Source organism: Ctenopharyngodon idella, chromosome 19, assembly GCF_019924925.1.
Source record: "Ctenopharyngodon idella isolate HZGC_01 chromosome 19, HZGC01, whole genome shotgun sequence".
NCBI classification, from domain to species: Eukaryota; Metazoa; Chordata; class Actinopteri; order Cypriniformes; family Xenocyprididae; genus Ctenopharyngodon; species Ctenopharyngodon idella.
The window spans coordinates 27,588,924-27,613,754 of record NC_067238.1 but is presented as its reverse complement, the minus strand read 5'-3'; the positions used below and the strand labels follow the sequence as shown (position 1 = coordinate 27,613,754).

Genomic DNA, 24,831 nt, shown 5'->3' with positions numbered 1-24,831 from the left:
CCATATGACATCTATTAAAAAGAGTTTAAGAATATGTTTAGGGAATACTTATAGTCAAAGTCTCTCAACATAAAATGAAATGCATATCGCTTTTATTGATAGTCAAAGAATCCTTGAAGGACACAACTTCATTGAAATCCTCTCGGCAGGAACACAATCAATTGGACACGTTTCATGATCAAACGGTGCATTTCATCTATTTTTGCTCTACCCATGCCTTGATCTTTTGCACTTTCGTGCTCCTTTTTACATGATAAGTGATGTCTCATTCATGTTATACATGCCGTTTCATTTTCATTTCCTTCTCTGCCCTTAACCCTTGATCTGAAAGCTTCCTCTCTGACGGTTGAGGCCCATGTTGGTAGTATTCCTGGGTTTTATCCTTCAGGTGGGCGGGGTTTCGCCTCTTTGTGCTCCTGTGGGCTGCTTCTGGCTACTGAAGGCCCCTTCAGCCCACCTCCCTTCATCTTCCATCATCCCCATTGGTGGTTTTGTTGGTGTTTGCAGTACATGGGCTGTGGGAGGAGTGGTCGTCCTGGAGCCTGTGCTCAGTCACGTGTGGCCGTGGCTCTCGGACCCGGAGCAGGATCTGTGTGCTCCCCCAGCATGGAAGCAAGGGCTGTGGAGGGCCCGAGGTGCAAACCAAACTCTGCAATATAGCTGTGTGCCCCGGTTAGTACTAATCTCCATTTCCTCATCTGCTAATAATCTCTCTCTTTTCTCTACTTCGAATCTAAAGTACATTCTGCCTTAACACTATTATCACAGTGGGTCTCATTTACCAATAATTGCGTAGGTGTTCTTTCTTATTGTATGTGTGCAGAAAAGGTTTGCATGCAGTAGATTGAACTATAATGTGTTGTTTTTTATTACTTAATGATGATAATAATAATAAATTAAGTATAATTTAAACTCGAAGTATATAATTTTATTAAACTTGAATGCACAAGACATAATATAATATAATAAAAATATGAAGTATTATATATATATATATATATATATATATATATATATATATATATACACACATTTCTTACATTATAATAATAATAATAATTATTATTATTATTATTATTATTATTATTACTAGTGGTTGTGTATATGTGCTTTGAGTAAATTTTATTCTAAATTTAATGAAAAATGGAAATGTGAACTTTATGATTTATAGGGTCATTTACTTATTTTATCTATAATATTATAATTGTAATTTAATATAATATAATGTAGGCTAATATTGTGATTTTGTATTAATAATTTATTTATTATATAGAAAAAAATAACAATTATTATTATTATGGAGAATGTTTTTATTTATTCATTTATTTATTTTTTAATTTTTTTGTGAATCATGACAGGTTTTATGCACAAATTTGTGCATTTACACAGTTAGAGAATGAGACCCAGTGTGTTCTGTCTTCTGGACTCCTCTGACTTCCATATTCTTTACCCTTTTTCTATATTGTGTCTCTCTTGTCTCTCTGTTCACATGTCTTCTTCTATCTGACCTTTCCCTTTCCCTCCTGTGTGCCATCCTCACTGCCTCGAGCTTCACCCCAGTCTGCTTGTTTCACGTCAGTCTCTCTCACCCCTCCTGTTCCACCTCAGTCTGAAGGCCGCTCGAGCCCTGTGTTGTCTGCGTTCTCTTTCTGCAGCCATGCTTCATAGTTTCCTCTGGATTTCATTCATTCATTATGCCAGTCTCCAGATTTTTTTCTTTTCTTTTCTCTCTCTCTCGCTGAAGTGCTACTCAAATGGGGGCTCGGCTCAAGCTAATGGGAATCCCAGATGAACCAATCACACGTGTCCGCACCTGCTGGGGTTTGTTGTTTCTTCTACAGCAACTCTGCGATCTCGGCGAACAGGATCCATCTCCAAAATTAGTTATTACCCCACTGAGATGAGCAATAAATCATTTGTCTGTTATATTTCAATTCATTTTCAGTTTGAACAGTTGTTCCTACCTGGAGTTGAAGACCTCCATTAGTCTGACAGTTGAGGAGTTAAGGGTGACAGCCAATCACTGTGATTGTCTTTTATTTGAGGAGGCACAAATGAACAGCTGGGCCAGTCTGGTCGAGCAGCTTTTGACTGACAGTGATTACATCCTGTCAGGGAGCAGATCTTCCACCTGTCCTCACCTACCAAGAGGCACCCATGTGTAAATACATCTCACCCTCTTAATATTCAATTGAGGTTATGGGTGTCTACTGACGTGTAATCCGCTGATATAATTTAAGTCAATGTAGGATAAGTCAACGTAATATACCTTCTCCTGGTTCACGGTAAAGGATGGTTGGCTGTTGTGAATCTAAATGGATGTCTTGTAAACATTGGTGTGTTTTCTCCTGCATTACTTCAGCTCTATTTGAGTATATGATTACAGTGATGGTTTGCATCTCCGTAATCAAAGTGTGAGCAATTTTAATTCCAGCGTAGTCATCGGACCGTTTTTGTAACTTACTCTTAATTAATGTTTGCTTGGGTGGTAAGATATGATACAGTAGTCTTGTAAGGGGATAGTTTTATTTTGAAGTAACATATGCTGATTGTCCTCATTAAAATTTTGTTTAATTAAAGTGTTTTTTAATGTTTTGCTTATAGGAAGTTGTTTTCTCAGATGATATTCAGAGTGCACTGAATTGGCTTGTTAGAGGAATGTATTTCAGGACTTATTTTTTTATGAAAGTTTGTCCTGAAAATAAATAAATAAATAAATAAGATAGACAGATCTCAATAGAGAGCAATAGCATTTTTTTTTTTTTTTTCAAAATCTGAAAGTATTATTTAGTATTCACTCTTCCAAAATAATGTTTAGAGTACTCATTATTATTATTAAGAATAATACTTAAAATAAATTCTTACTGATGTTTGAACTTTTTTTTATTCATCTGAGAAACTGTTTTCAACATTGATAATATAATAAATGTTTCTTGAGCAGCAAATCAGCATACAGTATAAGAATGGTTTCTGAAGGATCATGTGACACTGAAGACTGGAGTAATGATGCTGAAAATTCAGCTTTGTCATCCTTGGAATAAATTGCATTTTAAAATATATTCAAGTAGAAAGCAGTGATTTTAAATTGCAAAAATATTTCACAATATTAATATTTTTTTGCTGTATTTTGGAATAAAATAAATGCAGTCTTGGTAAGCAGAAGAAACTTCTTTTAAAAACATTTAAAAAAATATATAACCGATCTAAACTTTTGAATGGTAGTGTATATAAATATTCCATAATTATGAAATTAAATTAAAAAAAGAAATTAAGTAAACTTAGTCATGTTCTCAACTTACCACAAAAGGGAATAAGAGATGCCTGTGGGTTTACCATTCACCCAAAAACTGTTTTTCATGTTGCCATTGCCAAAAAAAAAAAAGAAAAAGAAGTTATTAATTATTAAAATGATTGCCGTTCCTACATTTTTTGCTTTAATGGACAAATACACCATAAACATTCTAATGCACTGCCTCAGCAGCTTGTCTACAAATTTGTCAGACTCAGATTAAAATGCAGCATGCTGAATGTCAAAATTAGCTTAAAAAACATTGCTGAACCATCCATTGGATTTACCAGTGAGCTCATCAGTTTATGATATTCAGCTAAAATAGATTTAAGAAAGATTATAAGCCTTAAGAAATAAAATCAAATATAGAACAGAAATAACAAGACATCAAAGTAAAGAAACACGGCCCAGAATTCCTAGCTACATCCATGGACGCGCAGATGCTTCTGTTTGTTTGTGCGTGTGTTTATGTCTTGCAAGTAAGGGATACTCAAAGTATCCATTTGATGTGCTGAAGTCAGTGTTATTACCTTAATTATACAGTTGATTTCTCTCTCCCTTTCCCTTTATGTTCTTATGAAGTAAAAGTGAGATGCCATAAATGCTCAGCTGTGTTTGTTGGGTTTCAGCTGCTGTCTCTCCTGGCAACCACAATATGCAGGATCTCTCTCCTCATTGGCCGCTCATTTTATGAGCGATGATGAGTCCAATACTCTCATGGAGGCGCAGACAGACAGGCCACATTTATCCATGTTTATTGAGTTTTTGAGGCTTTAGAATATGATTATTATTTATCATGCTCTTGCTTTGAGACACAGATCCTCTATGATCTCAGACAGAGAAAGCAGCTGCATCTGATTTTGCTTTGATATGTCATACCAACATTTAAAGGGGTCCTATTATGCTTTTTAAATTTGCAACATTCTTTAGTGTGTAATGTTGCTGTTTGAGCATAAAAAGGGTCTGCAAAGTTACAAAGCACAACGTCGCTCCCAAAGGGAGTTATTCTCTATATCAGTTTCTGAAACGCCTCCATTGTAGTCTTGAGTTTTCTTCCAGAAACGAACACGTCACAATATTCCTCATTTTAAGGGGTCCTTGATTATGATTTCACTTTTTTAAACTTTAGTTAGTGTGTAATGTTGTTGTTTGAGCATAAACAACATCTGCATAGTTACGACGCTCAAAGTTCAATGCAAAGGGAGATATTTTCTTTTACAGAAATCGCTTTTTAAGGACTACAACAAATGGCTGGTAGGGACTACAACTAGCTTCTTCCTGGGTTAGTGACATCACAAACCCCAATATAAATATATATAAACCCTCACCCCGGGAACATGCAACAAAGGTGGTGAGGCCATGTTGGGCTACTTTAGAGAAGAGGAAGAGTTGTTGTAGTATAGTGTTTTTGCCATGCTGACATTTTACGCCGGACTGTTTCACAAACGAGGGTCAATTCAACTCTCAACGAGGGTCAATGAGTTGAATCAACTCCACAGCAACTACATAAATTTATTCACTAACCATTCAGAAACAGCTTTGTTGTTGTTGAGCAACCGAAGCGTGACCTGTTAAAGCTCCGCCCTCTTCTGGAAAGCAGCTCATTTGCATTTAAAGGGACACACACAAAAATGGCGTGTTTTTGCTCATACCTAAATATGGGCAAACTTTGACAAGCTATAATAAATGATCTGTGGGGTATTTTGAGCTGAAACTTCACAGACACGTTCTGGGGACACCAGAGACTTATATTACATCTTGTAATAGGGGCATTATAGGTCCCCTTTAAAAACCTATAGTAGACTCCAAAAACAAAACTTTGAAAAAAGGCATAATAGGTCCCCTTTAAAGAAGTAGTTTGTTTGTTTGTTTGTTTATTTATTTATTTATTTTATATTGTTTATTTTTTCATACTTTATAATAATATGCATTTATGTGGGGGTGTATTTATGTGCCTGCTGTAGTATATGTGTATATATACTACTTGTTTGTCTATTTGTACAACACCAATCCCTATGGTATTACTTTTAGGTCACGGTCTTGGGCTACCTTGAAGTAATGTTATAAGCTACATTTTTCTAAGTTTGATGAGCATCTGCTTTGACAGAGCAAAGGTGACATGGGCATTTTCGTTCATCATGTGCTCTGTCTTCCTTGGAATCCATTAGATTGAGAGATAATTTGATTTCAGTTCATACCATCAATCATACTGAGATACGCTTGGATAAAATATGCAACCCCCCCCCACACACACACACCATTTAAATAAGATAAAAGTAATATTAGAGGTTAATATGCACAGATCCTGAAATTGCTGCAGAAAGTCAAAAGACGTAACATCTCCCCTACTGTGAAATAGATAGTGCATACTAGAAAGCATTCATTATATAAACATAAAACCGTAAGATTAATGCCATCATTTGATGGATGATGTTTAAGCAGAATTCTTACTTTCGAACATAATGAATATGTGTCCATCGAGGCATGTAGGCCTTCTAATGTTTTGCAAAGCATCTTGGGATATGAGAATTAACACATTTAAAAGCCACATTGTTTTATTTATTTATTTTTCACCCCGCAAACACTTCAAAATTCATAAAGGCTTTGCTTCAACAAAGTGACTCATAAACGATTGGGCTCGGAATAGTGACATGGGCTTATGAAAGGGCTTCAAGCGACATGCACATGAATCCCTTGTTTCATCCATTATGCAAAAGATCTCGTATTCATTTTGTTGTAGTTGCTGGTCAGAGAGAAGCCCGATATTACCCTGGCCAGAGCCTGTGTTTGTATGAACTCTGTTGATATCCACAGTTAATCTACTACAGTATGTGGAATTCATGTAAAATACATGATGTGCTTGCTGCTCATTTATGCACAGAAAAACAATTAATAGTTATCAGTAGATTAATACATTTTTACTCAACTTTTTTCCTGTGAGAAATTAAAGGCTGAAACATTTGCAGTATGCATCAGTCAAACTAAAAATGTTATCTTCAGAGTGTGGTTTCTCATAAATTTCAGCGCTAATGTTATCAAACCCTGTATTTAACTTCCTGTGCTTTTAAATTTGTCTCAGTACTCCATCTCTCTTTAATTAATTAAACAAAATTAGTCTTTTCCTTGCACTGGTCTTCTTAGAAACACATTAGACTATAATTTTAAAGAAAAAGCATGTGTTACTTGGAGCACCTTTAATGTGCAGGTCAAGGTTTATTCTAATAGCATGCATTGTAATTTAATGTTCGGTGATGAAGAGGTGATCTTACAAAAGCATTTTTCAATATAGAATTAAAAATTGAAATAGCAGGTGAAAATAAATTAGTGAATGAAATTCATGATGTCATTTCTGTGATACATGTGACCTGGCTAATGAAACTATGTGTATCACTATTAGCCAACTTCAATGCTTTTTTTCTTCTTCTCAGATTGTGATGAATGGTTTTTAGAGAATATAGCAGATTATATCAGGACTTTTTTCCCTTATTCAAACATTTTATTTGTTTTCAACTTCTAGATGAGATCTATCTATCACAGAATGACAGACGGACAGACGGATGGACCGTCTGCCTGTCCGTCTATCTATCTATCTATCTATCACAGAATGACGGACGGATGGACCGTCTGTCTGTCCGTCCGTCTGTCTATCTATATATCTATCTATCTATCTGTCGTTCTATTATTCCTGTGGAATGCAAATGACTATATAGTTATATATATATCTATATATATTATTATATCTATATATATCAGCATGTTCTATTAGTTTTTAGTCATAGTTTTAGCATTTTAATTTTGAATTACATGGATCATCAAATTGTTTTGCAAACTTGTACATTTCATGCAGCTTGAATGCTACAAAATTCTGAAGTTCAACTGTTTTTAAAGTTTTCTTGCTGATGCTGATGGTATTATTGGTAAGTGATGGTAAGTGAGGATCATTTTAACCAAGTTACAGTGTCACATGCTACAGGAAAACACAGACCCCTGCTGTACCCCGTCTCTCTCTGTCCGACTGCCCGTTTCCTGTTTGTTTCTGTCCCTCACTTCTATGTCCTTCTCTTTCCTGTCCTTCCTCCGCTTCTGTCTTACTCTGTTCTCACCTCCACATTTCTCTCTCTCTCTCTCTGCATCTCCCTGTGGTTGTGTTTGCAGTGGAGGGGCAGTGGTTGGACTGGGCTGCCTGGTCTCAGTGCTCTGTTTCCTGTGGCTCCGGCACTCAGCAGAGGCAGCGGCGTTGCAGCGTGTCGGTTCATGGCTGGGCGGAGTGTAAGGGGCCGCATGCGGAAACTCGTGAGTGCACCAACCCGTCTTGTGGGGGTAAGTTTCTCACTAGTGGGCTTACAATCTTAAATTGACAGGTAGTTTATGTGCACAGCTGCAATTTGTTTGCTGTCATGGTCTAATTAATTGCAGTGAATGCTCTGAATTGTCTGTGGTACCAAACCACAGAGACTCACCGGTCTGCACTGCTCATCTTGTTCCACAGATACACTGCTGTGTCAGCATATGCCATTTAGCACCCCTGATAATAATTAATACGTGTAAATTAGCTTCATGCAGGTGCTTTATGACTATGTTCACACTGCAGCTATTTATGGTTGTCACTTCACTTCACTTTTTTTTTTTTTTTTCCTGCAACAGAGTTTCACTCTGCTTGTCTGTGTTCACTGTGTTCCAGTCTAGTATATCAGTGTGTAGATGGCCATTGACTCGGTTCCTCTCATAATTTGGAGTTTTATATATGTATTTCTTCCTTGTAATTATTCATTGTTCCTTGTTTTTTTCCTCCTGTGCAGGTGGAGGGAACTGGGGTGCTTGGAATCACTGGAGCTTGTGCTCCAAGACCTGTGACTCCGGTTGGCAGCGTCGGTTCCGTATGTGTGAAGGCACAGGAATCCAGGGTTACCCTTGCGATGGCTCTGGAGAGGAAGTGCGCTCCTGCAATGACAAGAAGTGCCCAGGTGCATGTCCATGCTTAAAGCATGTCCTTTTATTTCCTCTTGGCTCCTTCTCTTTTTTCTTTGATTTCCTGTAGAGAGCAACTGACTCACCAAGCCATTTACAAGTCTGCCTTGCACATTTGGGATGGTCTCCGATACTTACACGAATAAGGGACAAATTAGTGTTCCATGTTTTTTTTTTTTTTTTTTTTGATCTTCTAATGTTGATAATCAACATACTCTAAAGCTTTTACTGGTTGCTGAATGCTGAAAAATTGGCTTCATTTTTAAAACTTTCAAACCCTGTATTGTACCCTATTTGTAAAAAGTGTCCTTTGCTTTTCTCTCTCTCCCTCTCTCACTCTTTTTCTCTCTATCCTACATATTTAACATTGTCTCTACTCCTTTGTTTCCATTTCTTCTCTCTCTCAATTGAGACGGGTCATTCTTGACAGAAGGGAATTGTTCAAAGTGCTGCTATGTGTGATTTGTCAGCATGTCAAGCAGCGCAGCAAACAGCAGATTTTAATAAGCACGCCGTTGACTGCAGCTTTGGGAGGCTATAGATTAAATAAATGTCAGACATTGCCGCAGAGCTTATATTGGGCACTGGGCTTTGATGGCGCCAGAAACTTGAAGACAAAAATCTGTCCGATAGCTTCGTCGGGGTGTATTATGTTTAGATGAAAACAAGTAGGGTTCTTTTCTCCGTTTCTCTCCGCTTTCAACCCAGTCCTCTTCTGTATCTCACCCTTGGGTTGTTCTCTGTTCTGAAGGATCTTTTGAATGAGAGTTGGAGAGAGATGTATGTTGTTGCAGTCACTGATCTTCACAGAGTTTTCTTGTGCACTGCAAAAGTTCATTTTCTTAATCAGTATTTTTTTGTATGTATGTATTTATGTATATGGATGGATGGTTGGTTGGTTGATTGATTGATTGATTGATTGAATTATTAATTGATTGATTGATTGATTGATTGTCTATCTATCTATCTATCTATCTATCTACAATTGACTTTATATTTAGTGCCTATTCGTACATGTATCCTATAGTATCCTTTTTTTTTCTGGTTAACCTCTTACTTTTGGTATATTTTGTGTGCAGCACCTCATGAAATATGTAAAGATGAGTACCAAGTAGCCATGACGTGGAAGAGAGCCTCAGCTGGAGAGACGGTATACAACAAGTGTCCATCAAATGCCACTGGTACGTTACTGCAAACATTCTTTCCATTCACATCATTTTCTCCAATAATACATATTAAAATGATAGATTCCCTAAAGAAGCTGTCTCGGTCATCATCACGCTGTTCAAAAACTGTATGACTTTTTCTTCAGTGGAAGAAAATGTTTAATAATTTAAGGAACTGCTACTCAGATCTAAATCAGAGTTTGTAGTTCATATTGCTGTTATGGTCCAAAAATAACCAAATAAAACCAAAAAAAGCATTGCAAAAGTAGTCAATTTGACCTCTACACTATATTCTAAGTGTTCTGAAATTACACTATAGCATGTAAAAAAAAAAATTTAGTCATCATTCACAAATAATGCCAATTTATTTTATTCATTTAAGGCATTATTCACTCATAATTGATTTAGTAATTGGTGGTTTAGGTCTGTCTTGGCCAAAAGTTTGCAGGTTCAAACTGTGTAAGGAGCCATCAATGAGCATTCTGCCCTTTAGCGGGTCATCTAACCCCAGCTTGCTCAAGGTTCCTCAAAAAAGTTTATTGTACGTTGCTTTGGATAAAAATGTCAGCTAAGTGACAAATTAGTAGTAAATTAAAACCGCTCAAGAAAAGTTAATGATCCGAGCTTGATTAGCTTTAGACTGTACGCCACCACCGCCTACATCACATAAAACTCTGAAAGTACAATCTAATGTTGTTTTGGCCACAGCCAAAGACGCCATATCTAATGCAATCTCTGATACATTTGTTTCTTCTCTTACCATGACATACAGCTTTATTAAAAGATTTTATGATCGGTTAAACCACATTATAAAACTCCATCAGCGATACAATCACTCAGCTTCCAAAACTAACATCGCACAACAGGCTCAAAATAAGTTGGTTTCCACACAGTTAATCAGCATTCAGTTTTTAAGCCCATTGAGATGAATAAGTGGTGTATGAGAGGGAACTTAATGAGGATGTTTACAGCCCAATATGTGCCGCCACAGAAAGTTAATATAACAATGATATCAAGACACTGCTTTCGGTGGATTGAAATGTCAGACGTTGCCGCAGAGCTTACATTGGACCCAACAAAAATACATTACCTTTTTTGTGAGGCTTTAGATTTAATGTCAGACACTGACATGCTGTTGTTTTGTACATGATGACATTCTGCTGTGTTTTGTAAATGTTATATAACGTAACTGTCAAGTCGCGTACGCGCACAGTCGAACATACAGCCTTTATACTTTGACTCCTACACATACACAGGCGTTCGCAGCATGCGCGGTTTTGAGCAATTTCTCGCCACGAGTTACAACCCATGTAAACATCTTTGTATTCTTTCATGCTAGAGTTGTACAAAGTTGTAACCTCTTCGCACAATCTCTCATCTGTGTAGGCCTCAGTTTTCGCTGTAGCTTGCATGTGTTCCAGTCTGTTCTGTTTATGCGTTTTTTCTTTGAATACCTTATGAATCGACCCCCCCAGGGCACAGTTGCCACCTTGTGGATAAACTAATTATTGCAAAAAAATTAAATGCACGTGCGACCTACACGTCTGGCAGTGCGCGTACAGTACGCGCAAACTCTATTGATGACTGAATTCGTGTCACGCTCACTGTACGCTGACCCTCGCTTATGCATAAAAAGTTAAGTATACTTTGGGCTTTAGGCAGAAACCTCATATCTCTATATTTCGTGTTTTTTTTGTTTTGTTTTGTTTTTTCATTAATTATTACTATTGGTCACCCTTTATGTCTTTCTGTGGGTTTTGCAATTATTTAACCAATGGAAAGTATTAAAAGGAGCTTGTGACTAAAACTCCATTGGATCCTCAAACTGTCAGTCAAACCTCATAACTCCATCCCGCCTCTATCGCGAATGAAGTGCCGCACACATTTTAATGCATCTCTGCTTGTTTGCAATGCAATGATAAATAAAGAACTGGTTGTTTGAATAAGTACAGCATTTTCTTTACTCAATAAACTATATATCAATAAAGGCTAATGTTTTATGTATTTGAGGATTGGAGAAGAGTGTTTTAGTCTAGCATTTGTCGTTGAGTCAAGCCAATACTTTTTTAAATAGCCCTTGCGTAGCACTTGATCTTTTATAACATGAGATTTTGGCCAAATGACAGAAAAACACTGAGAGCCCACATAGCTCCAAAAAAACTTTATAACCTGTAAGTTGATGAAAATGTAATGCAATACACTTAATGCCTCAGATACGGCCATTCTGATGACGGACAAAGGACATAGTGTCCCAAATTCGCTGGTCAAAACCCTCATAACTCCATTTGTGCATGGTTTTGGTAAAATGTTAATAATGTAATGACACATGCAAGTGTCTGAATGTGTATAAAGCCACAAAATCAACTTTGACATCACAGTGTTTAATTATTTAAAAAAATACAGCGATGATATTCATTATTCTTCACTTCTCGTATCAGTTCTAAACCTTCCAAGCGCAGTAGGAGAGTTTTTCGGGGTTATTTATGCCCTCTGAGTGCAGTGTGCAATAATTCTCAGATACTAGTGGAGAAAGACACCCAAGGCGCTCAGTGATTTTTACCTAATAAAAACAGAAAGACCTAATAAATGATGTCTTTGAAGTGGGAGCGCAGAGCAGAGTGTTGAATGAGGTCAATGGTGAGCTGTAATCTATATCAACTCCACATCTTGGCCAGCATGGACTGTCATGCACGCTAACCCCCAAAAGAAAAACCAATTCCTGCAGAGAACGATTCGCTTGACTTTTCCGGGCTACATTTCCACGTCTGCCTGCGTTCCCCTTGTGAATTTCAGGCCCATTTTTATCCCAGCAAGGGTACCGGGGTTGAGGCGTTATTGGCCGTTATCTGAATGATGCAAGTGGCAGAAACTTTAAGCAAAACTGAGTTAACAGCATTGCAAAATGACATACTCAAAACAGACATTATTCCAGACATTATCGTACGCCGCATCGCAGTGAAGTCTTTTATATGAAGTGTGTGAACATCATAGAGTGCGTGTCTGTCAAACCTTGACATGCTGTTATTGCTTGGGCCCAACAGTGATAATGATCTGTTTTTTCTTTCCTTCTCCCTGTAGGATCTGCTAGTCGTCGTTGTTTGCTGGACGCTAATGGAGTTGCTTACTGGGGTCCTCCGAGCTTCGCCCGATGTGTCTCACTCGAATATAGATATTTACATTTATCTGTGAGTACATAGATGTGAATGACGTGCTGTGATGTCACAAGTTGGGGAAGGATTAGATTATAAATATTATTCTGTGTACATTATCTAACACAATCTTTCACTGTTTTGATAAAGAGTTTATATATTGATTTTAAAAAATCAGGTTTGTGGTAGAGTATCACCATCTTCTCATAAATTTATTGAGAAGCAAATCTGCGCAAGATAATAAGACTAATATCAGAGAATATATTTTGAATTGTATTTGTGTTATCCAAATTCTTGTTGTAAGCATTAAAGTCTCTCTTTTTTATTTTTAAACGGGATTAATTATAATTATAATTATCCTATTTAAAAATTAAAAATAAATTCTTAAATAATTAAATACATTATGACATACTATTATTATTATTATTATTATTATTAATAGTAGTAGTAGTAGTATTATATTTAAAAAATATTATATAATTAAATACATTACGACATATTATTATTATTATTATTCCTAAATTAATAATTAATTATTTGTTTATCAATTTTGTAATAAAATTATTTAAAAATTATAAATGTTATGTGTATATATAATATGTATTTAAAAATTAAACATAAATTCTTAAATAATTAAATACATTATGACATATTATTATTATTATTATTATTATTATTATTATTATTATTATATTTCAACATATTTTTTAATAATTAAATACACTGACCTATTATTATTATTATTATTATTATTATTATTATTATTATTATATTATTATTATTATTATTATTATCATTATTTCTAAATTAATTGTTAAATAATTAAATGCATAGTTTATTATTATTATTATTATTATTATTATTATTATTATTATTATTATTATTATTATTATTATTCCTAAATTAATAATTAATTATTTGTTTATCAATTTTTATAATAATAATAATTACTATTATTAATCCTATTGAAATAAAAAAAAAATAATAATTATCTTAAATAATTAAATACATTATGACATTTTATTATTGTTGTTGTTAGTATTATTAGTGTTATTGTTATGTCTATATAAATTATGTAATGTTTGTTTATTAATATTCTTTTAAAATAATAATACTTTATAAAATATTTGTAATAATATTAATAATTATTATTATCATAATAATAATAATAATAATAATTATTATTATTATTATTATTATTATTATTCCTAAACAATATGCATTATTTGTTTAATAGTTTTAGTAATAATAAAAATAATGACTGTTTTCCAATGTGGTAAGAAAATTCAAGATATATTTTACGAAGCAATTTTGCTTCTTAAGTACATTTATCTCTTTTAAGGATGTATATAGATATTTTTACTGGAAAACAAGACAAAAATACTGGTGAATGCAGTTTACATAGTGGAAATAATCATACATGCTGACTAATTCAATGGCTCAGTTTTATTTAATAACTTCCATCTGCTACTGTCAATCCCTGAATTTTGTAGCTCAGTAGATAGCATGGATGAGCAGCTGAATATTCAAATTTTAATACACCAGAATTGTAGCTGTGCATCACTGGATGCATATCAGATGCGAGGACACATTTGTTTGTGTTTTGTTTGATGGTTTCACTAGTGCGGATAATAAGCCACAGAAAAACGATAGATTTGAGTGTATTTAAAGGGTCACGTGTGTTGGAGGGAACATCGCCACTGTCACTTTCCGCAAATGATAATAACTGCAACGAGCACCCAGCAAAACATTAAAAAAGAGTCAGTTCCAGTGCTGGATTGACACTCCTTATAACACACACACCAAGGAAATGAAAACCACTACTGGGAGATGCTTCCTTAAAATTTGTCTCTACCATAAATGGTTAAAAGCTTAAAAACAAACAGCACTAGTCCCACAGATTTTATACTGATTATGTACTTTCTCTCACCTGGTTTCAGACCTCTGGTTTTTGATAATGATTGATTACTTTCTAACAGGTTCAACAGTCTGCCTTGATTCACTCTTTCTAATTCCTCAGCCACGACCTTTGACTTTGAGTTCATAATGCTGAGTGGGTTTTAATTCTGCGTCTCAACCGAGGCATGATGCGACGGGGTTGATTGCGCTGTTAACCTGTCCACTAACCCCTCATTATAATCAGACAATGCTTAATTAGCTTTGATTGCCATTGTCTGCCACGTCCTGCACTCGCAGTACTGTCATTAGACAGTCAACAGTTCGTCCGCTGATGTTCAACCACAAACAAGAACTCTGCTGGTTAATTCACTGAGGGAGAAGTTGTTTCACTTTGTTATGCTCACAGCTTGGTTGACTGTAGATGGGAAGTAGATTAAGGCGGATGTCAATACCTTCAAACTGCTTTCGCTTTGCTCCAGACCTGGATCAATGTTGCTTCAGCTTCAAAGCCAGCATGTACTTCTGCACTTCCTTTTCTGGCTTACCTTTGAATCAGTGTGCTTATTTATTTTCTTTTTAAGTTACTTTATTTATTAAGTTTGTTTTAAGTGTATAAAATGAAAGCAGTGTTATTTTAGTTACTATCTTAGTTTGATTTTATTTTTATTAATACATTGCTTTTATTTTATTTTTTAGCTTTTCATGTTAATTTTAGTTTGAATTTTTAGTAATTTTGTTATGTGCTTTTGTCATTTTATTTATTTAGTTAGTTTTAGTTTTTATTTATTTTTTATTTTTATTTATTTGCTTGTCAATTTTTTTATATATATATTTTAGCGTATTAATTATTCTTTCAGCTAACAATAAATCCTCTGAATTTCCCCTAAAATCATTGGAGAAAAGGCATAAAAATGTTTAGCTTGGTCTGTTGGTTTAGCTTGATATCTCGACTCAAGTTTATCTCTCTGAGTTTATTTATAAAACCAGGGTGTAACTTCATGCACATGTGGTTATTATGGAGGTTTATTAATCAGTGTCTGTGCATAAAACCATGTTTTTTTCTTCCCCTATAGTTGCGAGAACATCTTGCGAAGGGTCAGAGGACCCTGGCAGGGGAGGGCATGTCTCAGATCGTGAGGAGTCTCCTGGAGTTAATGTCCCGTAAGAATTATTATAGCGGCGACCTCTTATTCTCCGTGGAGATTCTCCGAAATGTGACGGACACCTTCAAGCGAGCAACCTACATCCCAGCTCCTGACGACGTGCAGGTGTGTATTTGCTTGTGGTTGTGTGCAAAGATATAAATGGGAAGATGACAAAAACTGTGTCTAAGCAATATTTTTTTTTGAAGTTTCACAGATTTATAATAAGCTTTTTAAGCTCTTTTGTAGTTGGGTTAAATAGGAAAAGTACATATACTCCATGCAGGCTTAATACGAGGCTATGTCATGTCAACTGCATGCTTGACATGTCAACTGCATAATTACATTTCGGTCATGACAACTCTCGGGATAGTTTATGAAATATTATATTAATGTAAATGGAAGGTGTGGTCTTGACGGACTAGATCTTCTACGCTGCTGCTGGAGCTATTGTTGCTGTTAATGCTGCAGAGAATTACGAATTGCTTCTGCTAAATGCTCAGAACATAAAATTAAGGGAAATGTGCTGCTGCTGTTAGCAAGAGGAAGACCTCCCATACCACATCCAGGCAGGTGGTGCTGGGGAGGTGGAGGAGTCAAATAAGAGTTTGCATACCGCACAGAGTTAGTGTATTTGTTTGGATGCGTTGTGGTTATAAAGGGAAGTAGTAATGGATAAGTACAATCGATTGGCTGTTGAAGTTACATTGAAACAACCAATCAGGGCTGCGTTTCCCCAAAGCATCGTAAGCCTAAGTTGATTGTAGAGACCATTGGTGGCAATTGTTCTACGATCAACTTAGGCTTATGATGTTTTTGGGAAGCAAAGCCCAGAAGGTGAATAGAGTTTCATGGCTGAACTATTCATTGATTACCTGATGTTCAATTACAAAATGATAGAAGACAAACACCATATAAACACTGTAAAAAAATAAATAAATAAATAAATCAGTATTTTTGACTTATATAGTTATAAATATAGATAAACTGTAGATAGATAAAGTAAAAAATATATTAATATTTGTTTTCAAAGAATATATCTTGAATTGTTTATTTTTACCCCATTGACTTGGTTTATTCTAATTTTAGGCATAAATCTAACCTATTTTTCCATAAAACAAGAATAAAAACATTGAAGTTTCTCTGAAAGCATCCTACACACTTTCAGTAAAGGTATCTTGTTTCACATGTTTTTAAGATATATATTTTTTATGCTTTTTATTTATTTATTTTTTTAGTGGAAAAAATATAATAGTTTTTTGCAGTGCAGAGTAACACAGAAACATCAAAGTGCATTTCTCCATTTTTATTCATTCTTTCATCACACAATTTTCATCTTTTTTCATCTTCATTGTTTCTTCTCTTTTAGAAATTCTTCCAGATTGTCAGCTTAATGTTGGACATTGAAAACCTTGAGAAGTGGGAAGACGCTCACCAGGTAACACGTCCATCCTCTGCCCTTGCAATACACCTGCAAATATCTGACCGAAGAATGCAACTTTTCATATCTGTGTGCCGTGAGTTTTAATTTCCTCTCCGACAGAGCTGTGTCATCAAAGCCAGGTCTGATCTCACAGATTAACAACAGATGTGATCAGACTGGCTTTGGCTGTAATAGAAACCGACTGTGAAGTGTGTTGGGAAAGGGATGTGCTGTTATAGCTGCCTCTTTGCATTACACCACTCCATTAGACGCTATTTGACTTTAGACGCTGTGCAGTTCGGTCCTCGGTGTCTTCGATGTCAAGCCAGGACACTTTTGTGTGGTAATAAACTTTCCTGAACTCAACCATCCATGAAGCCTTATTTTTTTTTCTCATGCCCTGAGGCCTGAACTAACTGCAGGAGATCATATTCTGACTCACTCAAGAATATACACTTTTTCTGGTGGTGTCAAATAACTGGCAAATTATGAGATGGTTATTCTTTGCACTCCAGAGTTCTAGTGAGCATCATGTCAGAATTTCCAAATACATCCATTTTTGTTTCAATCTTTATGCTAATAGTCTTATTTTATGTGCCAATTTGTAGTTGTGTTTGCTTAGGCAAACATATAATTATTGCTCATATTTTGAGATAGGGATTTGGACAAACCTGTCACATGTAACTGTTTGTGCTATGTCATGTGAATTACTAAATGGTAAGCCAAGTAAGCCATTTGTTCATTAACAAATGGGGAAAGTGGGAAAAAAAAGGCAGCATAAGAAATTTTGTGAATTGTCTTTTTCAATACATTTTATTTCTAAAATGTGACATACTTGTTAGTTATTCATTAAAGGGGTCATGACATGAGAAATCAAATTTGCCTTGATCTTTTGACATATAAGGGGTCTTTGAACCACTAAAACATCCTGCAAGATTCATAACTTAGTTTTCCTCATCATAAACAAAGCCTTTTTTGGTCTACACTGGATACAGTATACAGGTGCACGTTAAGCTTCTGACATACTCCACGTACTCAAGTCTGTCGAAAACAGGACAAATGGAAGAGTGAAAGAATGTTTGCTTTGACACGTCCAGTTTAAACAGCTCTTTGTTTCTCTGTACAGATTTCAGTAGGATCCCAGTGTAAGAAATTTGCATTGGAGAATTATATGTTTGTTTGGAGCATTTTGTATTGTCAGCGAGGCACAGTATAATGGAGAGTTCGCAAAAAAAAAACTTTTGTTGAAGGAGGATACAGCTTGTATTTGATCTGACAGCAGCTGCATCACAAACCACAAGTAAATGAGTTCATAATGGTTTGTCTGTAAATGACAATTTTATATGGATAATGTTTTTAAAACACTTACTCACATGCCATAGCGAGTGGGCGTTGATACAGTGTCCTATGCAATAATGTTGGCCAATCTTAACAGTGGTCGTTTACTGACAAGCGTTAAAGGAGCCGCTCCTTAAAAAACAGATCATTTCAGACGGAGGGTCAGAATGAGGGTTAAAAATAATATATACATGGTTTACGAGGACACAAATGTGTATTCACGAGTTCACACTTACAAATAAGTCAGATAAATAAATAGTATGCGTATTTGGCGTGCTGTCCGAGGAGAGGGCTCCGAGCTCGGTATTTGGCCCGAACCCAGAGTACTCCCCCCCGTATTCTGGTTTAGGAAGATAACCAGGCGAGTGTGAGACTTGATTAGGAAGATAACTGGGCGAGTGTGAGGAGATGGGGTGGTGGAGGGATGCTGAAAAACTGTCGAGAAACATGGGTGAGTCGACTGCGTATTTATAATGTCCTCCACTTATGCTGGTTGGAATGACGTGATAATTGAAAGGATCATTTGAAAGTGCTCCTCCCGAATTTTGTTAATAAAACATCATTAATGACATGGGTATTACAACGTAAACATGGTTTATAAGGACACTTCCTGTGTCCTTGACACACCACTGTGTCCTGTGTCCAAATGGCTTAAAAACATGCTAAACTATGTTTTTTTTGTTTTGTTTTTTGTTTTAAATTCAAAAAATGCTGACAGTTTTCTGTGATGGGTAGACTTAGGGGTAGGGGTAGTGTAGGGGTATAAAATATACAGTTTTGTACAGTATAAAAAACATTACGTCTATGAAGAGTCCCCGTAAACCACATATACAAGTATGTGTGTGTGAGTGTGTGTGTGTGCAAAAAACTTGATTAGCATTGTAAGTGAACCTCATGGAACATATTAAAGTAAAAAAGAAAAATCCATGTCATGACCCCTTTTAAATCATGTGACCTGTTGAGGAGAGGTGTATTTCATTTTAAAGTGATAAGATCTCATAAATCTCACAGGCTGTTCAAAAAGCGTTCAATAGTTTGGGGCCAGTAAGATTTTTTGAAAGAAATTAAGCAAAGACATTAAATTGAACAAAAAAGTGACATAGAAGACATTTATAATGTTGCAAAATATTTTTATTTCATATAAATGTTGTTCGTTAGAACTTTCTATTGATAAAAAAAAATCTTGGAAGTACTTCGGTTTCCACAAAAATACAATGCAGCACAATTGTTTTCATTATTGATAATAATAACAAATGTTTTTTGAGCACCAAATCAGCATCATGTGACACTGAAGATTGGAGTAATAATGCTGAAAATTATGTTTTGCCATCACAGGAATACATTACATTTTGAAATACATTAAAATAAAAAACAGTCCTTTTAAATTGTAATAATATTTCAGAATATTACAGTTTTTACTGCATTTTACTGCATGATCAAATAAATGCAACCTTGGTCAGCATAGTTTTCAAAATACAATACTGTGCCATTCTACGCCAATATTAGTGCTTGTTGCCACAGAGCCCTCTTGCTCCCATAATGCACCACACAGCCATTATGGAGAGTCACCGTAGTCACTGATGTCACTTCTGATGTAAACATTAGTTTGTTCATACATGGGTAAGTATAGTTCTTTTTTAAATTATAGGCATGGGATATGTGGAGGTAATGGTGACTAATAGTCACATACTGAGCAAAGTCTGTGCTGCACATGCTCGTGACTCCAGTGAACGTTTATGTTTGTGTATGTATGCGGGCGCCAGGTGCTTAGCTCAGCGTGACTGAGCCAGATTTTGGTGTTAAAGCACAGTTGAGCAGGCAAATCTTTGACACACCTCCTGCTCTCCCTGCTCAGTAAATAATCATCTTCTCCTGTGAGCCTGCTGGAGTGTTCACCATGTCTCCTCAATGCGCATTATGTCCGCCAGAATCTTAAAGGGGAAGTGTGTATGTTTTGTATGTTTTGGGCACAGAAATGACATAAATTGTCTTTTTCAGTCATATGATTCTCCAGAGATCATTCTGATTTGGTGCTCAAGAAACATTTCTTTGTAAATTTTGAAAAGATTTTTTTTTTTTGAAAACCGTGATACATTTTATTCAGGATTCTTCCATAAAGACTCAAAAGAAGTGTTTATTTGAAATCAAAATCTTTTGTAACCTTATAAATGTCTTTACTCTCACTTTTGATCAATTTTATGCATCCTTGTTGAATAAAAGTATTAATTTCTGTCAAAAATAAAAAAATAAAAATTTGACCCAAACATTTGTATACAGTATATCTAGAACTGATTGGATGTTGAAAAGTGGGCATTACTTATCAGTGTGAATTTGCTAAAATCACTTAGTATTCCAATAGTTATCCAATAGCTTGTGCTGAATAAGTGTTGACAGCTGAAGTTAACAAACGTTTGGTTTCTTTTTAATAAAATACAGTGATTATTCAATCACAGTAAGAGCAGGAACATGCAGCCAAGTAAAAAGGGACGATTTTGAATTAATTTTGACTCTAAAGTGGCAATATTGGCCTTGTTAAACAAAAAAAAAATATGATGTGTGTACAAAGTTTCTATTTTATCAGAGCCTATATTTTTTGTTGTGCCAATACTTGTTCCGTTTTCTTTTCTAGTTACAGTGCGGTTCTGAGAACAAAAGCATTATTTTTACATAAACGTGACACCTGTTCATGGTCACACATCACAGCCTCTCACTGTTAATTCAATTTATTTTATTCTGTTAGTGAATGTATATGTATGTTTTTGTTTTTGTGTTTGTGATTGTCTCAACCTTGTTGCCCTTCAGCAACAGAGCTTTTCCACACCATCTGGACACATACAAGGTTGACAAACAACAAAAGCTTTTAATAGCAGAGAAATCTTGAGCTAACATACTGTATATAAATCCGAGATTTTAACAGTTGAGATTCAAAACAGTCATGACGTACATACAAACATTGTATTATTTTACTTGCAGTAACATATACAAATAATTGTAAAATAACAATGTAATTCATTCAAGGAGCACCATGGTACATTTCAAAGTACTGCGATATTTCCATCTGATACCATGTTGTTTTGGACTTGATTTAATGGTTATACCATGTTGCATGTACATATAACATAAGATAATGACCAAAAACTATGATAATATTATGAGTTTCATGAAGATATACCAAGATTTGTGATTCTTGGTGTACTTGATCCCTGTTGATAAAAACCAACATATGCTGGTTAGGTATGTTTTGAAGCATGACAGCTGGTTTGAGCTGGTGTATACTGGTCCTTAGTTGGTCATGTGCTGGTTTAAGCTGGTCCTGAGCTGGAGCTAGTTGCTTAGGACCAGCGCTTGACCAGCTTAAACCAGCTCATGACCAACTAAGAACCAGCTTAAACCAGCTCATGACCAACTAAGAACCAGCTTAAACCAGCTCATGACCAACTAAGAACCAGCTTAAACCAGCTGTAAAGGTTCAAAACATCCCTAACCAACATATGCTTGTTTTTTTCAACAGGGGTGTACCATGTAAATATGGTTATACATGAATATAGTCATGAATATATGTCTCCTACACTGTTAGTGTAGATCGTATAGATTTAATGTAGATTGGTTGCCAGGAAAAACAGTTAAATATACTTTAACTGTCATTATACAGAAACACATATGCATATGTATACAGTACATATTCCACAGAAGCCACACTTTACCAATTGGATTGATCAAACTCAGAGATGGCCAAACGTAACCTCCAAGATGTTCTGTCAACTAGCATATTTTTCCCCAGACTAAGGAAATTAGTTTTTTTGTGAAAGATACCAGAAGCCTGCTTGGGAAAGAATGATGTCAGTTCCCCTCCTATTCATTTCAAACCAACAACAAGCACCAATCTGCTTTGTCTCTCATCTGGATGCATATAGAATCACCATCTGCCACATATTAGAAAATGTTTAATTTGGGATTAATTCAAAGCAAATGCAAACCGAAAGTCTATGAGTACTATAAATGGAGTTGCCTATGGCACGGAGCAACACGATATTCTGGAGACAATCATGAATGCCTTCATTTCCACATGCGAGAGGAAGAGCGAAATTCCAATTAGATTGAGGAATGGGCTCTGTGTTCTCATGAACTTCACTGTGAAATGTGCATGTGGCATGCTGTTTTCTGGAACAAAGGCCTAGTGAATTAAAACCCGCTGCCAATTTATAAACATGACAGAGGGGGAATGATGCTATATACTGTGCTTCATCTGACTTGTGGATGCTTATTTTCCATCATCGTTTCACAGCTGCATCATAAACTCTCATGATCTGGCTGTAAAAATTGCACTGAAAATGAGAAGTATTTGAAGGTAGAATTTATTGTTTTCTCAGTAACAAACAGCTGACAGTTATTAGCCAAAGTTTAGTCTTTTACAACAAACCTTTTATGGACGTTTAGTGGTGTTTGTCTGGGAATTTATGAGTGTTATTATGTACACTGCCTTTCAAAAGTTTGAGGTGGTAAGATTTTTTTATGAATTTGAAAAAAGTCTAATGCTCACCAATTCTGTGATCAAAAATACATTAAAATATCATTACAATTTAATGTACAGTTTTCTATTTTCATATATTTTAACTGTAATTTATTTCTGTGAAGGCAAAGCTGAATTTTTAACATCATTACTCCAGTCTTTAGTGTCACATGATCCTTCAGAAATCATTCTAATATGCTGATTTGGTGCTCAAGAGCATTCTTATTGTTATCAATGTTAACAGTTGTTCTGCTTAATATTTTGATACATTTTGTCAGGATTCATGAAGAGAAAGTTAAAAAAAAAACAGTGTTTATTTGAAATAGAAATTTTTGTAGCAATGTCTTTACTTCCACTTTTGATCAATTTAATACTTCTAAAGTATTAATTAACAATGTCTTACTGACCCCAAACTTTTGAATGGTAGTGTATGTTTCAGAGATCATACCCAAAACTGGCCTTGACTAAACCTCATTTCTTGTTTCTAAGTGTATTTCTGTGGTTGTGTGACTTCCTTCCAGGTCTCTCCGGGTTCTGTGTTACTGATGCGAGTTGTGGAAGACTTCATTCATCTAATTGGAGAAGCTCAGAAGCCGTTCCAGAGCTTTCTGGTTGTCACCAACAACCTCAGTGAGTTCCCATGGCATCTACACAGTAGTGCCACAAATAAAGGTCATGTTGTCCTGCAGTAAACATCTCTTAAAAGTGCTTCCGTGAAGCATTTAATATTTGAACTTTCAAGACTGTTAATCTGTCTTTCTCTGGTCCTGTCAGTAATTACCATCCAGCGAGAGCCAGTTTCGGCTGTTTCCAGTGACATCAACTTCCCCATGAAGGGGAGGAGAGGGATGAAAGACTGGGCACGCTCTGCAGACGACAAACTCTTCATCCCCAAAGAAGTCTTTACCTTGTCCTCCGATGGTGAGTGATGCAAGTGCGATTGTGCGACATATTGTGCGATTGTGCTCTTATACAAAGTCTTGATTTTGTTTTTTGGGGGTTTACAAGAATAGGTTTCCATGCTTGAATGTTAAAAAACAAATTTTTTTAATATATATATTTTACATTGTTGAAGCACCTCTCTTCCCATTCTGTCAGTTCCTTTCTCTATGAAGCCCCTCCTTTCGAAAAGTGCAGTGTGCTCTAATTGGTTGGCTGGATTAGTGTTTTGTGATTGATCAACCGCTTTGAGCGTGTTTCGGAAATGTCACACTCCTTGCCATAACCACAAGTTTCAACACACTACTAATGCAACTCAACCAGGAACCAGGAATGGGAGTTATTTAAATGAGGAATATTGTGGTGTACATTCCCGGAAGAAACCTACTGACACTGAGAATTTGTGCTTTGTTACTTTGAAAACCTTTTCATGCTCAAACAGCAACATTACACACTAAAGAAATTTGAAAATGTAAAAAAAGCATAATAAGTCCTATATAAATGTGACATGTACAAATACACACTTTTGGTTTGGTGTATCATGGAATCAATTTAAAGTAAATATGGTACTGGTAGGTTTTTTCCCACATTATAGTAGGTTTGCCCTTATAAAGTGAGTGTTTTTCAATCGTCATGTTGTTGGTAACAGTATGTGTGTTCTACTGCATCTCTGCATGCAGCTCCATCATTGTTACTGATGAGATCCTGTGGTGTCAGCGGTGACTCTATCCCGTCAGGGTTCAGCTGCTTAATGTAAACTGATCCGGTGTCCTAGCATGTTATATGACTCTCTTCCCTGTCACATTTGACATTCTTTAACATCTTTCTCCTGACTCTTTTACTTTTTTCTCCGTCCCTCTTAGAACATGTACACATTGCAAAGTTTTGGGTGTTGCAACCATATTTAACTGTTAGAATGAGTCACCTAAATCAGCAATGCTCAGCAGATTTTATATTGGACATCTAGCGGCGACCAAATACAGTTCCAAAATTGTTTGAATTGATAAA

The 24,831-nt window shown here is 35.6% G+C and overlaps 1 protein-coding gene across 17 annotated transcripts in view; it reads left to right on the top strand.

Moving 5' to 3' along the window:
• Positions 1 to 24,831, top strand: part of adgrb2 (adhesion G protein-coupled receptor B2) — a 295,083-nt gene that overhangs the window by 158,673 nt on the left and 111,579 nt on the right. For 15 of the 17 annotated variants that reach the window (XM_051872961.1, XM_051872964.1, XM_051872963.1 and 12 more), the window contains exons 5-13: positions 508 to 672; positions 7,445 to 7,609; positions 8,089 to 8,253; positions 9,337 to 9,438; positions 12,502 to 12,608; positions 15,545 to 15,739; positions 16,983 to 17,051; positions 23,406 to 23,514; positions 23,659 to 23,805. In XM_051872961.1, coding sequence (XP_051728921.1) covers positions 508 to 672; positions 7,445 to 7,609; positions 8,089 to 8,253; positions 9,337 to 9,438; positions 12,502 to 12,608; positions 15,545 to 15,739; positions 16,983 to 17,051; positions 23,406 to 23,514; positions 23,659 to 23,805 — 1,224 coding nt within the window. The remainder of the gene's footprint in view (positions 1 to 507; positions 673 to 7,444; positions 7,610 to 8,088; positions 8,254 to 9,336; positions 9,439 to 12,501; positions 12,609 to 15,544; positions 15,740 to 16,982; positions 17,052 to 23,405; positions 23,515 to 23,658; positions 23,806 to 24,831) is intronic. The other 2 variants (XM_051872975.1, XM_051872974.1) reach the window with 1 other exon arrangement.